At 40.6% G+C, this 18333-nt stretch overlaps 1 protein-coding gene across 14 annotated transcripts in view; it reads right to left on the minus strand.

Annotated features, from left to right (window-relative positions):
* The window catches only part of ARHGEF9 (Cdc42 guanine nucleotide exchange factor 9), a 242450-nt gene that overhangs the window by 42924 nt on the left and 181193 nt on the right, over nucleotides 1-18333 (minus strand). For all 14 annotated transcript variants that reach the window (XM_032398229.1, XM_032398228.1, XM_032398234.1 and 11 more), the window contains 2 exons: nucleotides 17544-17673; nucleotides 9556-9687 (listed from right to left, as the gene is read on the minus strand). In XM_032398229.1, coding sequence (XP_032254120.1) covers nucleotides 9556-9687; nucleotides 17544-17673 — 262 coding nt within the window. The remainder of the gene's footprint in view (nucleotides 1-9555; nucleotides 9688-17543; nucleotides 17674-18333) is intronic.

Genomic DNA, 18333 nt, shown 5'->3' on the forward strand with positions numbered 1-18333 from the left:
ATTCCATTGTGTATATGTATATATATATATATATATATATATATATATATATATACAACCTCTTCTTTATCCATTCATCTGTTGATGGACATCTAGGCTCTTTCCATAGTTTGGATATTGTGGACATTGCTGCTATAAACATCAGGATGCACATACCCCTTCGGATCCCTACATTTGTATCTTTGGGGAAAATACCCAGTAGTGCAATTGCTAGGTCATATGGTAGCTCTATTTTCAACTTTTTGAGGAACCTCCATACTGTTTTCCAGAGTGGCTGCACGAGTTTTCATTCCCACCAACAGCGTAAGAGGGTTCCCCTTTATCTGCATCCCCGCCAACATCTGTCATTTCCTGACTTGTTAATTTTAGCCATTCTGACTGGTGTGAGGTGGTGTCTCGTTGAGGTTTTGATTTGGATTTCCCTGATGCCGAAAATTCTATTTTCATGTGTCTGTTGGCCATTTGGATGTCTTCTTTGGAAAAATGTCTGTTCATGTCTTCTGCCCATTTCTTGATTGGATCATTTGTTCTTTGGGTGTTGAGTTTGATAAGTTCTTTATAGATTTTGGATACTAGCCCTTTATCTGATATGTCATTTGCAAATATCTTCTCCCATTCTGTCGGATGTGTTTTGGTTTTGTCGACTGTTTCTTTTGCTGTGCAAAAGCTTTTTATCTTGATGAAGTCCCAATAGTTCATTTTTGCCCTTGCTTCCCTTGCCTTTGGCAATGTTTCTAGGAAGAAGTTGCTGTGGCGGAGGTCGAAGAGGTTGCTGCCTGTGTTCTCCTTTAGGATTTTGATGGACTCCTGTCTCACATTTAGGTCTTTGAACCATTTTGAGTCTATTTTTGTGTGTGGTGTAAAGAAATGGTCCAGTTTCATTCTTCTGCATGTGGCTGTCCAATTTTTCCAACACCATTTGTTGAAGAGACTGTCTTTTTTCCACTGGACATTCTTCTCTGCTTTGTCGAAGATGAGTTGACCATAGAGTTGAGTGTCCATTTCTGGGCCCTCTATTCTGTTCCATTGATCTATGTGTCTGTTTTTGTGCCAGTACCATACTGTCTCGATGATGACAGCTTTGTAATAGAGCTTGAAGTCCGGAATTGTGATGCCACCAGCTTTGCTTTTCTTTTTCAACATTCCTCTGGCTATGCAGGGATTTTTCTGGTTCCATACAAATTTTAGGATTATTTGTTCCATTTCTTTGAAAAAAGTGAATGGTATTTTGATAGGGATTGCATTGAATGTGTAGATTGCTCTAGGTAGCATTGACATCTTCACAATATTTGTTCTTCCAATCCATGAGCATGGAACGTTTTTCCATTTCTTTGGGTCTTCCTCAATTTCTTTCATGAGTATTTTATAGTTTTCTGAGTACAGATTCTTTGCCTCTTTGGTTAGATTTATTCCTAGGTATCTTATGGTTTTGGGTGCAAATGTAAATGGGATCGACTCCTTAATTTCTCTTTCTTCTGTCTTGGTGTTAGTGTATAGGAATGCCACTGATTTCTGTGCATTGATTTTATATCCTGCCACTTGACTGAATTCCTGTATGAGTTCTAGCAGTTTTGGGGTGGGGTCTTTTGTGTTTTCCACATAAAGTATCATATCATCTGCAAAGAGTGAGAGTTTGACTTCTTTGCCGATTTGGATGCCTTTTATTTCTTTTTGCTGTCTGATTGCTGTGGTTAAGAATTCTAATACTACGGGGGCGCCTGGGTGGCTCAGTTGGTTAAGCGACTGCCTTCGGCTCGGGTCATGATCCTGGAGTCCCGGGATCGAGTCCCGCATCGGGCTCCCTGCTCGGCAGGGAGTCTGCTTCTCCCTCTGACCCTCCTCCCTCTCATGCTCTCTGTCTCTCATTCTCTCTCTCTCAAATAAATAAATAAAATCTTTAAAAAAAAAAAAAAAAAAAGAATTCTAATACTACGTTGAATAGCAGTGGTGATACTGGACATCCCTGTCGTGTTCCTGACCTTAAGGGGAAAGCTCTCAGTTTTTCCCCATTGAGAATGATATTCGCTGTGGGTTTTTCATAGATGGCTTTTATGATATGGGGTTGTGTACCCTCTATCTCTATACTCTGAAGAGTTTTGATCAAGAAAGGATGCTGTACTTTGTCAAATGCTTTTTCTGCATCTCTTGAGAGGATCATATGGTTCTTGTTCTTTCTTTTATTAATGTATTGTATCACATTGATTGATTTGTGGATGTTGAATCAACCTTGCACCCCAGGGATAAATCCCACTTGGTCGTGGTGAATAATCCTTTTAATGTACTGTTGGATCCTATTGGCTAGTATTCTGATGAGAATTTTTGCATCCATGTTCATCAAGGATATTGGTCTGTAATTCTCCTTTTTGATGGAGTCTTTGTCTGGTTTTGGGATCAAGGTAATGGTGGCCTCATAAAATGAGTTTGGAAGTTTTCCTTCCATTTCTATTTTTTGGAACACTTTCAGAAGAATAGGTATTAATTCTTCTTTCAATGTTTGGTAGAATTCCCCCGGGAAGCCATCTGGCCCTGGGCTTTTGTTTTTTGGGGGATTTTTGACGACTGCTTCAATTTCCTTAGTGGTTATAGGTCTGTTCAGGTTTTGTATTTCTTCCTGGCTCAGTTTTGGTAGTTTATACATCTCTAGGAATGCATCCATTTCTTCCAGATGATCTAATTTGCTGGCATAGTTGCTCATGATATGTTCTTATAACTGTTTGTATTTATTTGGTGTTGGTTGTGATCTCTCCTCTTTCATTCATGATTTTATTTATTTGGGTCATTTCTCTTTTCTTTTTGGTAAGTCTGGACAGGGGTTTATCAATCTTGTTAATAATTTCAAAGAACCAGCTCCTAGTTTCGTTGATCTGTTCTACTATTCTTTTGGTTTCTATTTCATTGATTTCTGCTCTGATCTTTATTATTTCTCTTCTCCTGCTGGGTAGGCCTTATTTGCTGTTCTTTCTCCAGCTCCTTTAGGTGTAGGGTTAGGGTGTGTATTTGAGACCTTTCTTGTTTCTTGAGAAAGGCTTGTATTGCTATATACTTTCCTCTTAGGACCACCTTTGCTGCATCCCAATGACTTTGAACAGTTGTGTTTTCATTTTCATTGGTTTCCATGAATTTTTTTAGTTCTTCTTTAATTTCCTGGTTGACCCATTCATTCTTTAGTAGGATGCTCTTTAGCCTCCATGTATTTGAGTTCTTTCTGACTTTCCTCTTGTGATTGAGTTCTAGTTTCAAAGCATTGTGGTCTGAAAGTATGCAAGGAATGATCCCAATCTTTTGGTACCGGTTGAGACCTGATTTGTGAACTAGGATATGATCTATTCTGGAGAATGTTCCATGGGCAGTAGAGAAGAATGTGTATTCTGTTGCTTTGGGATGGGATGTTCTGAATATATCTGTGAAGTCCATTTGGTCCAATGTATCATTTAAAGTCTTTATTTCCTTGTTGATCTTTTGCTTAGATGATCTGTCCATTTCAGTGAGGGGGGTGTTAAAGTCCCCCACTATTATTGTATTGTTTTTGATGTGTTTCTTTGTGTTTGTTATTAATTGACTTAATATAATTGGCTGCTCCCATGTTAGGGGCATAGATATTTACTGTTGTTAGATCTTCTTATTGGATAGACCCTTTAAGTAGGATATAGTGTCCTTCCTTATCTCTTATTACAGTCTTTGGTTTAAAATCTAATTTGTCTGATATAAGGATTGCCACCCCAGCTTTCTTTTGGTGTCCATTAGCATGGTAAATTGTTTTCCACTCCCTCACTTTCAATCTGGGGTATCTTTGGGTCTAAAATGAGTCTCTTGCAGACAGCATATTGATGGGTCTTGTTTTTTTATCCAATCTGATACCCTGTATCTTTTGATTGGGGCATTTAGCCCATTTACATTCAGGATAATAATTGAAAGATATGAACTTAGTGCCACTGTATTGCCTGTAAGGTGACTGTTCCTGTATATTGTCTGTGTTCCTTTCTGGTCTATGTTACTTTTAGGCTCTCTCCTTGTTTAGAGGACCCCTTTCAATATTTCTTGTAGGGCTGATTTGGTGTTTGCAAATCCCTTCAGTTTTTGTTTGTCTTGGAAGCTTTTTATCTCTCCTTCTATTTTCAATGACAGCCTAGCTGGATATAGTATTTTTGGCTGCATATTTTTCTCATTTAGTGCTCTGAATATATCATGTTAGTCCTTTCTGGCCTGCCAGTTCTCTGTGGATAGGTCTGTTGCCAATCTAATATTTCTACCATTGTAGGTTACAGATCTCTTCTCCTGAGCTGCTTTCAGGATTTTCTCTTTGTCTCTGAGACTTGTAAGTTTTACTATTAGATGTCGGGGTGACCTATTTTTATTGATTTTGAGGGGTGTTCTCTGTGCCTCCTGGATTTTGATGCCTGTCTCCTTCCCCAAATTAGGGAAGTTCTCTGCTATAATTTGCTCCAATATACCTTCTGCCCCTCTCTCTCTTTCTTCTTCTGGGATCCCAATTATTCTAATATTGTTCCGTCTTATGGTATCACTTATCTCTCGAATTCTGCCCTTGTGATCCAGTAGTTGTTTATCTCCCTTTTTCTCAGCTTCTTTATTTTCCATCATTTGGTCTTCTGTATCACTAATTTTCTCTTCTGCCTCATTATCCTAGCAGTTAGAGCCTCCATTTTTGATTGTACCTCATTAATAGCCTTTTTGATTTTGACTTGTTTAGATTTTAGTTCTTTTATTTCTCCAGAAAGGGTTTCTCTAATATCTTCCATGCTTTTTTCAAGCCCAGCTAGTATCTTTAAAATCCCACTATTCCTTTTTTATTTATTTATTTATATTTTAAATTTTATTTTATCATGTTATGTTAGTCACCATACAATACATCATTAGTTTTTGATGTAGTGATCCACGATTCATTGTTTTCCTATAACACCCCGTGCTCCATGCAGTACGTGCCCTCCATAATACCCATCACCGGCCTAACCCATACCTGCACCCCCTCCCCTCTAAAACCCTCACTTTGTTCCTCAGAGTCCATAGTCTCTCATGGTTCATCTCTCCCTCCAATTCCACCCCCTTCCTTTTTCCCTTCCTTCTCCTAATGTCCTCCATGCTATTCCTTATGTTCCACAAATAAGTGAAACCTCCCACTATTCCTAACTTCAGCCAATGAGACAGGGAAACTGAAGGACTCCATAAAAATCTGCTTTTTACTCCTTTTCCTGCTTCTATTCTTGGTGGGACCTGCACCCCTACCCCACTTTACACATGATTTGTAATGCAATCAGCATATGTTCTCCTTATAAGGGACAGGAATTAACAATTTCTCTACAATAGTTAACATCTATGGAAGGACCAGGTGAGAATGACTGGACAAAGCTACCATTTGCTTATTCTAGACAACCATGGCTAGACATCTCAATGTCAAGGCCCCCTGGCTCCAAGGAATAAAACCTGCCCCCTTGTCTTTGTTCTAACTGGTACCTAGATGCCTAAGAGGACATGTATATCAGACCACCATCCTCAATAAACCCCCCCAGACCCTGAACAAAGATGAGATTCCCTCCTTTCTTTTCTTAGTCTCCCAGACACTCTGTCTGTATCTGCTCTCTCTATATCTTCAGGAAACTCTGCTTTCACCTCCTGCTGGCTCATGTTTTATTTCCATCCTTCATGAAACCAAAAACACTATTGGCTGGTCCTGCAGGATCCCCTTTGGGTCTCTGGACCCAGCCTGCCAGCATCACCTGTAGCTTCCTTTAACTCTGAAGGTGTGTCATAATCATTGTCAGCCTTCAAAACCTTTACTAGTTTCCAAAAAAAAAGAAAGGATGTACATGATCTTGGAGCTAAATTAAAAGCATCAACTGAAACTCCTATTGTTTCTTTAGGTATTTAATGATAACAAGAAACTTGAGAGAATTCTGCTTCTGTGGTAGGGGAACAGGACTAGAGAAATGTGTCATTAAGGTTCTCCCTTTGCCTACTCTTTCTAGCTCCCCAGAGTGTTGAATGTGAGTTTTCAGGCACCAGATTAGTCATAAGGCCAAGTTTAGGGATGTGATAGGAATGATTAAGAATGACCTACTGTTCAAAAAATCCCATCAGAAATCGTAGCTAAGGCCACAAAGCAGCGTGAAACATGCATGGAAAGAGTGTGAGTTATACAGACTCCTAGCTGCATAACCTACTAGCTGTGGCCTTGGGCAAGCCATTTTATCTCTCTGAACCTCAATTTTCTCTAAAATGGTTGTAAAGCTCAAATCTAAACATGCGGTTTCCAGGTCATGAGGTCAGCCTTGTCTAATAAATATGGTGCCAAGCTTTCTTGGTCCCAGACTAATTTTTTGTAGGACTTTAAGATTCCTTCAATGAACCTGAAAATCTCACTGCCTCCTTTGGTTCATTTAAACTTTCAAAATAATTTAAAGATTGTGACAAAAATAAATCAAAGCAAAAGTAACTGAATATTTTAAAATTTACATAGCTACCTCTACATCCTTGGAAATTCCATATACCCTTTCAAGATGGGGGTGGTCACAGATCTATACTTAGGCTCACACTAATGTGTCCTCCCTGCCCCAACAATACCTCTTTTTACAATCATTCCAGCTCCAGGTCAAATTTACACATTTTTCCTCCTCAAGTATTCCCTGAGTGCATCCTCTAGCTCAAGTTATTGCAGTTTCCCTTTTCTGAATGCTAGCACAGATAATGAAGACCCTTACACAACTTAAACTCAGCCACCACACTCCTGAGTTACATTAGTTCTGTTTCACAGCTTATAGTCTGCCCATAAAGCTGTGCCCAGTAGTGTACCTTCCTTACTCTTGCCTCACTCAGGGGCTGCCCAGGGAAAAACAGCTGAAAAAGCCTTAGAAGTTTCTCTGCTCATCTTTTGCACATGGCAAGGGGACAAAGCCCTCTGGAGCCCTGGTTGTCTAAGGTCCCGTTGGGACCAGGCTGCCCAAATGCCACTTGTTAATGGTGGTCTGAGTGCTTTCATAGGGACATGGTGAATAAGTGCTCACCACAGGTGCTATTTAGGTCATCACAAGTTCCTTACCTAATAGCATGCCCGCCTTCCTCCTTTTCCCTTCCACTCACCCAAGCTGGAGGATATCAAGGGAGTCAGTGCTTCTCCAGAAGGTCCCTGGCAGTCTGCAGACAAGCACCAAGCCTAGCCATGGATCCAGCAAGGAGCCTACTCCAATTCCTGACATTATATAATTCAAACAACTAGGAGATAATTGAATTTGGCCTCACTGGGTATTCATGGGGTTTAGTAAGACACTGTAAAACATTTTGTATAAATGACAGATGCTGCAATCTGGGAAATGCAACTCTTAAGGATTGCAGCCTGTCTCACTTGCTTGTCAGTAAGGTCTTTTTAGAGAGGGGCCCTAGTTCCTGCCCACCCCTAGCCTTGATCACCCTGGGTTTTCTCTACAGAGCCTGAGGAAGGCACATGGGGATGGGACTGGACTTATTTTTCTCATTATTGCATTCCAACACCTAGGGTACATTCTTAATAACAAAATAATAACAGCAACAACAATGGCAACAGTTAACACTTAGCATATATCATGTGCTAGACACTATTCCAAATGTTTTGCATTTCTCCCCAGCTTTATTGAGGTATAATTGACAAATAAAGATTATATATATTTAAGGTATAAAATGTGATGTTTTGATATATGTATACATTGTGAAATGATCACCACAATCAAGCTAATTAACATATACATCATCTCACATGGTGACTTTTTTTGTGATGAGAACACTTAAGATCTACTTTCTTAGCAAATTTCAAGTACACAATACAGTATTGTTAGTGATAGGCACCATACTGTATACTAGCTCACCAAAACTTATTCATCTTGCATATGAAAACTTTTCACACTTTGACCAGTATCTCTCCATTTTCCAAATCCCCACCAGTCCCTGGCAACCACCATTCTACTCTCTGCCTTTATGGCTTCAACAGCTGTAGATTCTACATGAAGTGAGATCATATGGTATTTGCCTTTCTCTGTCTTATTTTACTTAGCATAATGTCCTCCAGGTTCATCTATGTTGTCACAAATGACAGGAGTTCCTCCCTTTTTTTAAGGCTGAATAATATTCCATAGTGTGTGTGCATTCCTGTGTGTGTGTGTGCGTGCACACGTGCATCACATTTTCTTTATGTATTCATCCCTCGGCAGCTGAATGCTTTGCATTTATTAACAAATAATCTTCACAACAATCCTACAAGTTAGGTACTGTTATAACCCCGTTTTATGAGGAACTGTAGATAGAACAGTTAAGAAGCTTACTCTGGAACAAAAGCTACTAAATGGTAGAGTTGGGCTTTAGTCCAGACTATCTGGTTCTAAAATCTGTGCTTATTTAACTACTGCATATACTGTCTCCCATAAAAGATTTGCTGAATGAATATCAATAGCTAACATTTACTAAATACCATGTGCCAGGCACTGCAACTATATTGTTTCATTTAACCATCACAACCTCTCTTTCTATGTGGATACCATTATGATTTCCATTTTGCAAATGTGAGGCACAGAGAATTTGCCCAAGGTCACACAGCTCATGGGAAAAATTGGTGCCCTTCTGGCTGACCCTAGAACCCATGCTCTTAACACTATACTTCACTGCTTCCCACTACCTTAGGTGGTCCTCCTCAATGCCTCTTGAGATGAATTCTATCATCAGCCTGATTTGGCACTGAGGAAAATAAGAACATAAAGTTAAAAAAACTTGCCCAAGGTTAGAGACAGTAGAGCCTAGGACCCAGATGTTTTGGTTTCAAATCCCCATCTCTTTTCTGCTATATCCCTAATCTCTGTTGCTATTGTTGCATTTCTGAGTCCCAGATGGTTCATCCTCCAAGTCTGGCCCTTCAGTACAAGAAAAAGTGGCCCAATGCAGAAAGTTCCTTGAACAGAAAAAGTCCTCCCTTCAGCATTATTATACTCTATTTAATTCTGGATCCTCCCAGAATACAATGAAACCAACATAAATAACTAGTAGTTATGACACAGAAGACAACAGAGTATGTCAAGGCTGGTATAATTAAAAACAAATGATACAGGGGAAAAGCTGTTTGGGACAACTTCAGAACTGTAGGAACATTAGTGGATGACTGAGGAGAGAGGAAAGGGGATCTCTACCCCTCCTCTGGAAGAAAAAAAAAGGAAAGGAGAAAAAAGAAAAAATCCCCACAGCAGCAAAATAATTTCCAATATAATCATCTCTGGAAGGAAATAACACAACATACGCATAACTAAAGTAACAGGGCAATGGATGGAGGATCAGAGACAGCCATCATGGAAGACAAGAAGAAAGAGAAAAAAAGAGTCTTATTCTAGACTTTTTAAAAGAAAACTGACAAAGAGGGAAAACAGCAAAAGTTAAAGAAGGAATCACAAAATTAGAAGCCACTGGCATCTTTTCCCACCTACTATAATGACCACTTCACTGGGAGCTGGGGATGATGGAGAGGGAGGGGCTTATGCTTCTGAGGTGCCCATCTCCCATCTCCCTCAGGAAAGAAGAGGTTGGGGTTACCTTCTTGCAGAGGACCATCTGGTGGTCAAACAGGAAGAAGACCCGCTGCTGGTTGCGGCCATAGGGCTGGTAGATCCAGGCCATTTCCCCAGTGTAGATCAGCTCCGAGCTCCTGTCTAGGATGTCCTCACCCTGGGAAGAATATGTGATAGTGAGAGGCAGCCAGGCAGAAGGGACAGACCTGTCACCTGCCTGGAAGCACCTAAAACTAGGCATAGACTGGGGCAGGAGGAGTACAGAAAAGGCCTGGTGGGGAAAGAGGGATAGAAAGGACTCCTGGGAATCCTTAAAAGGTTCCATGAGCTGGAAAGACCCATACTCTTGTTCACCCTCAGGCCAAATGAGCCCTACCACCCAGGACTGCTATAGTCTCTCTATGTCAGCTGCTCTCTAGCCCTACAGGCACCAAGGTTCATCCTGGTTCCATGAGGTTTCTCTCTCCCTCTCTCTTTCCTTGCCTTTTTCTCTATGAATTTCTCTTTCTGCACCAGTCCTTCATCCCAGGCCTAGTCTCTTAGTCTCTTTCTTATACCTGAAGAGTAAGCCTAAGGAAATAATAGAAGTCTCTCTGCTTCCCAAATGAGTAAAAAAGGGGACAGGGGAGGGCAAGAAGGAGACAATGATAGAGGGAGAAAGAGAGAATACATACAGTTTCTTAATTTTTTTTTCTTCTCCTCTCAGTTCATTAAAATATATTGATTAAATAGGAAACTTCACAACCACATGATTCTTTGGTCTGTTATTCATAGCCTGAAACCACTTCCCCTCCTTGCTACATAGTCAGACAGGAAAAAAAAAAAAAGGTACCAACACATCTGACTCCTAGCTAACTCAATTCTACAGAGTTTCCAAGGCCCCTTTTCACAAAAACTCTGCTAGGTTAGAGGTATGTGGGGATATATGTCAGATGCCAAGCCAGATTTGGCCCTTGTTCTCAAGGAGCTCACAGTCAGTGGAGGAAACTAATGCAGGTGTGCACAGAACTCATGGAACACGAGGCAAACCACACCAAAGCCCGCCACGGGGGTAGGGGGGTGGGGGCTGGGTTCCAGGACCTATATAAAGATAGGGATAAAAATCTGGTCCAGAACTCAGGAGAATTAATATTAGCACCTATAGGGGTGCCTGGGTGGCTCAGTCAGTTGAACATCTGACTCTTGATTTTGGTTCAGGTCACGATCTCAGGGCTGTGAGACTGAGCCCCGTGTTGGGCTCCATGCTGGGTATAGAGTCTGCTTGAGATTCTCACTCCCATTCCCTTTGTCCCCCCTCCCCCCCTCTAAAAATATATTAACACCTATATGCATCAGACTTTTGCTACATACTTTCACTCTATCTCTTCTGAAGCACACAATACTGGGAGGTAGGTAGTCTTACTCTCATTTTATAGTCCAAGGTACAGAAATGTCAGGTGATCAGCTAAGATCACCCAGCTCATTAGCTAGATACCCATGACCCAGCCCCAATTCTGTGGCTCCAGAAAGTATACTCACTCTTGCCACTATATTATGCTATCTCCAGTCCAGTCAGTCCCTTCCTCTCTCTGGGTCTCAGTTTTTCCTGATGTTAAATGTGGTATATGAGGTTGATCTCCAAGGTCTTAGCCCTGATACTCCAATGTTAAGATCTCAGCCTTGCACCCAAAAGCTTCAAGTCAGGGTTAGAGATGGAGATCCCTGCATCCCCCCCCCAGCAATAATTAGAACAGCCTAGACAGGGCAGTGGGCCAAAGAGAGGGGTAGCTGGAAATGGTATTCTTCAGCATATCACTTTTTTCAGTCTAAGGTATGAGAAGGAAAAGGGGAGCTCAGTGGAAATATTTTGTAATAATATAACCTCAAAAAGAAAGCTCACAGATACTGTGACTCCAGACTCCATTTCAGGGGTACCTTGGAACTTGAGTAAACATTCATCCTTGAGGGGCCCACATACTAACACAGAACTTCTGGAAGAGGAAGCTCTCAGGGGGAGGGATTTGTGCAGGGCTTTCCTGTTAGATGGATGGGAAGATGAGAGTGGTAGCAGTCTGCCATGTCCCACCCTGAGGCAGGTCAGGAAGATGTGCCACAGTCCATTTTGAATATATATAAAGTGAAAGAAAGCCATAAAAACAGGCCAATGCCAAAAAAGTTGGCCAAGATGACTTTTTTTTTTTTTCCAGGATGACTTTTAAAGTTACACCCACTGTACCAGCCAGGAACACTCCTATTTTAAGTACTTGCCACATATAACTCCACCAAGCTAAGAAAGGGAAGGAAGGGAGAAAAAAAGGAAAGAAGAAAGAAAGAAAAGAAAGAAAAGAAAGAAAGAAAGAAAGAAAGAAAGAAAGAAAGAAAGAAAGAGAAAGAAAGAAGAAAGAAAGAAAGAAGAAAGAAAGAAAGAAGAAAGAAAGAAAGAGAAGAAAGAAAAAAAGACAGACAAAAGAAAGAAAGAGAGAAGGAAGGAAGGAAGGAAGAAAAAGAAAGAAGAAAAGAAAGAAAGAAAGAAAGAAGAAAGAAAGAAGAAAGAGAGAAAGAAAGAAATAGAAAGAAAGAAGAAAAAAAGACAGACGAAAGAAAGAGAGAAGGAAGGAAGGAAGGAAGAAAAAGAAAGAAGAAAAGAAAGAAAGAAAGAAAGAGAAGAACAAAAGAAGAAAGAAAGAAAGAAAGAAATAGAAAGAAAGAAGAAAAAAAGACAGACGAAAGAAAGAAGGAAGGAAGGAAGGAAGAAAAAGAAAGAAGAAAAGAAAGAAAGAAAGAAAGAGAAGAACAAAAGAAGAAAGAAATAAAGAAAGAAATAGAAAGAAAGAAGAAAGAAAAAAGACAGACAAAAGAAAGAAAGAGAGAAGGAAGGAAGGAAGAAAAAGAAAGAAAAGAAAGAAAGAAAGAGAAGAACAAAAGAAGAAAGAAAGAAAGAAATAGAAAGAAAGAAGAAAGAAAAAAGACAAAAGAGAAAAGGAAGGAAGGAAGGAAAAGAAAGAAGAAAGAAGAAAGAAAGAAGAAAGAAAGAAAGAAAGAAAGAAAAAGAAAGAAAGAAGAAAGAAAGAAAGAAAGAAAGAAAGAAAGAAAGAAAGAAAGAAAAAGAAAGAAAGAGAAAGAAAGAAAGAAAAAGAAAGAAAGAAAGGAGAAAGAATACCCTTATGCTCACCATGCTGATTGATGTCAGGTTACTCATATATCCTCTCTGTGTGTCAGTTTTCTCATCTTTATTTTATTTTTTTAAATTCTAAGTTCAATTTTTATTTCTACAAAAAAAGGTAATCAAAAGAATATAAAACACATGTAAATTATATTACTGAGTGAGCTTCAAGTGGAGCTTGACTCTGCAAAGACTGTCTACAGGTAGAGGGAAGGCCATCTTGTTCCTGAGCTGGCTAGATGTTCTGAAGGAAAAGACCAGCAGGCCACTGGCAACCCCACACTGGTGCTGGCTATAGCTACGTCCTGCCAATTTCCGACAATTTGAACCCTGGAAAGAGACAAATTGTGCTGAGGGAGGATCACGGTGGGGCTGTACTACATTTCCTCGTCTTTAAAATGAATTTCCTACATTGAATTTCCTCATCTTTAAAATGAGGGTAATAACAGTACCAATCTCATTTCGCTGTTGTGAAGATTATGTAAGTTAACATATATAAAGTGCTTAGGAGAGTACACTTCACACTGTAAGTTCTACGTAAGTGATAGCTATTATCTTGATTATTATTGTGCACTCTATATCCTATGTCATATATTCCTATTAATACTCACAAGAACCCAATGATGAATGTACTGTTATTACCCCCAAAACCAAGGTCAGAGAAATTAGAAGTAATTTGCGCAAAGAATCCAGAATCCAGGCCAGACTCCCTCCAAAGCCACCAAACCACAGTATAATGATAATCCTTAGTGGAACAACTAGCTACCTTGGAAGATTTCTGAGGTGAGAATCTCAGAAGACTTGGGTTCTGGGCCCAGTGTTGCCACCAACTCACTCTGTGCCCTTGGAAAGTAGCTTAACCACTCTCAATCTGTTTTCTCAATTGAACAATGGATAATACAACAGTTCCTGCTTGGTTCACTTCACATGGCTGCTTGAGAGCAAAAATCAGATCACATAAGGGAAATGGCCCTCTCGGAGTTCAGAGTTCTCACCCTTTGCCTCTTCTACCCCACTTGCACCATATATTACTTTGCCTTGCCCCCAAAAGTGCAATCTCTTCCCACTGCCACCTTCCCCATGGACATTCTGTTTTCTTCCATTCCTCCAGGATTTTGCACATACTGTTCCCTCTGCCTGGAACATACTTGCCCCAGTGGAAAACCAAGGCCACTCATTCATCTCAATAGCCCAATGCCCAACACCCCATTCTAGTTATAGGCTGACTGTTCTGATGTGAGGTTGTGGCCTGAACAGATCCAGGGAAAGAAGGACAAGGGAAATGCCCTAATTTTCATACAGTTCATTTTCAATGCTGCCTATTGACAGGACGGCAGGGAAATAACAAACTCCTTGTCCCAGAAGTATGCCTCATCAAGCCACCTCAGCTTCTAAATAGATACTTTTTCTGCTTCCATCACGTTGGGTATTTGTGTTTCCTCCAACTTTTTGGATTCAATTATCCAGTGGTAAACTGGAACAGGCCTTTGGATATTACACAAGCAGGCTGTTAGGGGAGGGGTGCCACCACAATCATATACAGTCAAATTCCCAAACATGAGCTACAAATCTGGGCTCCTGGTAAAAATCTCCAGGGGAAAAAAAAAGATTAAAAGGAAGCTGCCAGGGATATATTCCTTTTCCCTTCCTGTCAAGTGGATCTAATGAGTGTTAAGGGCAGCAATGTTACAGTTCAACCAAACATAAGCATCAGAGAAATTAGAAATGTAAATTTCCCTGAAACTGTGGTCTGTGAGAGCTGGTTCTTCTCCCTGTTGCTCCCCTAAGCCACTCTAAGGTATTGATTATTACTTTGAGGTATGGGTGATATTTTCACTCATCCATTTAATTTTTAGGAGCCCTGGGATATGGGACAGAGCAGGGGGTACTTCGTGAACTCTAGTTCTCATGGGGGGGGTAGTGAGCAAGGATGATAACTGGAATTGAACAAAAAGACCCTGAATATTTATGGAATAAGTTGAGGCAGGGTCAGGTCTGGATATAATACAAGGCCTCCTACTCTCTAGCCAGATGTTCTGATTTATTGAGTAGGTACCAATTGCCTGTATGCTGCTAATCCTCAACCCTCTTTCCCAATTCCTCTTCAAAGCAGATTAAGCTCTGAAGATTTCCCCTATGACTCTTCTTTTTAATTTGACAAATTAAGCTGAAATTATTATGTGGATGCTTTGACAGCCACCCTGTTTGTTCAAACATTTGGGGGAGGGCAAGAAATCATTTTCTTGATTTGCAAGGCTTGTCCAGAGCAGCCCTCAGCAAGCTGGGAGGACCTCTCTTTGCTTGTGCGATTGCTTGGACAAGTAGAACATACAAAGAACCTATACCAGGGAACCGGTGAGGTTTGGCTACTTATGTCAATAGCTAGCAAGCCATGGAGTGGATATGTCCTATTGCCTTTTGGGGATGGTCCTCCAGCATTCATCCACCTTTAGCCATACTAGGGTTTGGATATTCCCCCCAAGGAAGTCTTACTGCCTTGCTTAGATATGGACCCTTTACTGCAAAAACAAGTCCCTGCAGTATCACAAAGGAAAGCAACTGGGGTGTGGGAAGCAGAAGGTTGGAAGAGTATGTAGTGCAGCAGAGAAAAGAATACCACAGAGAGAATCTGGAGACCAGATTAAAATTTTAGCTTTGTGGTCTTGGTCAGGAATAGGCTTCTCAGACTTCCACCATCATTACAATGTGTGTGTGTGTGTGTGTGTGTGTGTGTGTGTGTGTGTGTGCATGCCAGAATTGTTGATGGGAAGGGTAGTCTCCTAAAAGCCCTGGTGACTGAGTCTTGAAGACTAGATATGACAAACATAAGACACTTTAGGCCTGCCCTCTGAAATGCACCCATCAGGATTCGCTGGAGAAAAGCTTCCTAGAAGACAACCCCTCTAGAGCTAGTAAGTTCCACGGTGACCCCAGAGTCTAAAAAGGGAACCATGAGGAATTTTTCTTCTTGCCAAATTAGAAGAAGAAGGGCTTTACCAAGCAGCAGGGTGTCAGGGTTGTACATACGGGCTTGGTTGAAATTAGAAGACCAATCAATCATGCTAACAAAGGAGGCAGAGAGTAACTGTTCTCCCATCAATCCTGGCTCAAAATCATCTTTTTGTTTCCCACCCCCCACTTCTAGACAAAAACACATGAAATTCCTTTTTTAGATGCTGAGTCTTTAAATCATAGTTCAGTGTTTTCGAGTTTGGTATTAATAAGGCTCCCTGGATAGGCCAAGGAATTTCAAGCTATTGTTGGTCCTCCATGGCTCTACCTTCAAGGACTGGAGGCCCAGAGCATATGGAGGAATTAGCTATTCCAGGCATTAGGAAGAAGGAAGTTGTTCCAGGGAATATGAAGACAACTGCTGCTGGGAACCTCCTTTTTACAGAGAACCCTGCAGGAGTAGAGAGAAAGAGGCTTGTTAACCAGCCACAATTTCAGAGTGCCTTGGAGTTGATGGGTTTGCTAGAGGTCATTTGGTCAAGGGAAGGAGGAACCATGATTCACTAATAAGTTTGGGCCAGTGTTGGTTTCCTCTTATGAGCAATAGGGTCTCTTTATATAGATTCATTCCTTTCTCTTCATCTCAAAAAATCACTCCTTTTTTCTACTCTTATGGGGACATTATCCTTTAAATAAGACTAAAAATATGCCAAATGCTCAGAATTGTGGTCTTTTCCAGCCATCTACATTAAAAAGGATCAGAGGTAGCAGAATAAATGAAAGATGATTTTTTTCTGGACTTTGGTAAAATAGCTGTTTGCAAGGCTGATGCTTAATCTTCTTAGAATGTGCTACTGCTTGAAATGTTAGGGAGATACTACTTCTCAATCATAGGAAATGATACCAGAGTTGAGGCAAGTGGAATAGGGAACTGGTTCAACTTCTGCACTGTGACTATGAAGCTTAAGTTTACTGCCCCCTCCCTGGTAGAATGACCAGCCTTTCCCATCTTGGTTATGTTAGCCTGTAGACTATCAGATTTCAAAATTTGGGTCTGAGAGATAAATGTGAAATGCCATGGCCCCTGGTTCTCTTGGTGGGCACAAGAGACAAACACTAAATGGTGTACTCAACACACATACCTATGATGCCTTATAATTCATGGCTCTGTTTCTATTTAACAGAAACCCAAGAACCTCAACAGAGCAGTGACATGAATAGAAGCAAAATCTCCATTTATTTGTTAGGTTGTATATATCCTCTGCAAGTGAGTATCTAGGAAAGGAAGGCTTTAGTGACTTCATTCACTGAAGACTTTCTGAGTTTAGGGAAGTTGTGGCTGTTTCCAATGAAATAGGAGACTGTCAGGAATTAATTTTATAAGCAAATGATAAAAAACAGAATTTGGTGGGTCGACTGGGCAGAAATGAGGACCTTGGCCTCGAGTGTGCAAGCTTGGGTAGACCAAGTAAATGTGTCAGAGCAAGGTAATCTCACCAATGGAAAAAAGAAGTATGTTGGCTGGCCTGCACAAGAGAACCATCATTATATTCTGCGTCTGGGAGTGGATTAGTACATACCACTTCTTATCCAAGTGTTCACCTGGTGGTGATAAAACTCCAGGACTGGAAAGAAGCTCGAAAGTCTATTGATTCAATCCAATTTTTTCCTGGCAACACCCAACGAAATGAACCTTTCCTTTCTTAATGAAGTGTTGCCTTAAAGATTTCTCCAACCTTCTTAGAAAGCTATTCAAGTACACAACACCTCTCATTAGTAGAAAGTTTTGCCTTGGCTCTAATCTAAATCCTTTCTGCTGTTCTTTAAATTTAATTCCTTTTCATCCATCTTAGGCTAAGATGTGATGTTCTAGCTAACCTATTCAGACTCCCCAGTACCCCTGTTCATAAAGATCGTACCTCCCAGTCTAGGACAGATGCCTGCCACTGGGCAATCTTGTCAATATTCTCCAAACGCCGCTTGCGCTCATTGATCTGCTGAGTCACGTTTCTCATGACAGCCAGAGCAGCTGCCACATACCTGTAGTCACTGTGAAGACACAAAAGTACAAGTTGGATGTATCAATGTGTTAGAGAACCGATGTGTTGGGTGCCAACCCTAACATCCATTCTTCTCTTCCTACTTAGTAACAGAGCCCTGATTTTCAGATGGAACCCATGTCACATGGAGTAAAAGATTACATTTCCTATCTTTCTTTACAGTAAGGGGTGACCATGTGATTAGTCCAGTGATATGCAAATAGAAATTTGGGGCAGAGATTTTCAGAAACCTCCTTTAAGGAAGATAGCTAATGCTTCTTTACCCCTTACTCAATCTTGATGCTTGGAATGTAGATATGATGGTTGAAGTTCTAGCAGCTATCTTGGACCATAAGAAAAAGTCCCTACTCCTAGGGATAGGATAACAGAAAGTCGGAAGGAGCCCAAGTTTTTGATGACCATAGAGCTACCATAGCAGTCATGGACTGCCTACCTGCAGACATTTTTTTTACATGAAAGGGAAATAGACTCCTATCTTTCTTATAGCATTATTTTTGCATCCAATCTGATACAACCAGCCACGCATCAAGAAGGGAACCTTATACATGGCATGGTCCAGAGCTTTACTATCCCTTCTACCACTTATTTCTAGGGAACTCTGCCCAAAGTCATTGTGAAATAATATCTACTCTTTTCCTCCAGTACAATA

The sequence above is a fragment of the Phoca vitulina genome, unplaced genomic scaffold (assembly GCF_004348235.1).
Source record: "Phoca vitulina isolate PV1807 unplaced genomic scaffold, GSC_HSeal_1.0 scaffold112, whole genome shotgun sequence".
NCBI classification, from domain to species: Eukaryota; Metazoa; Chordata; class Mammalia; order Carnivora; family Phocidae; genus Phoca; species Phoca vitulina.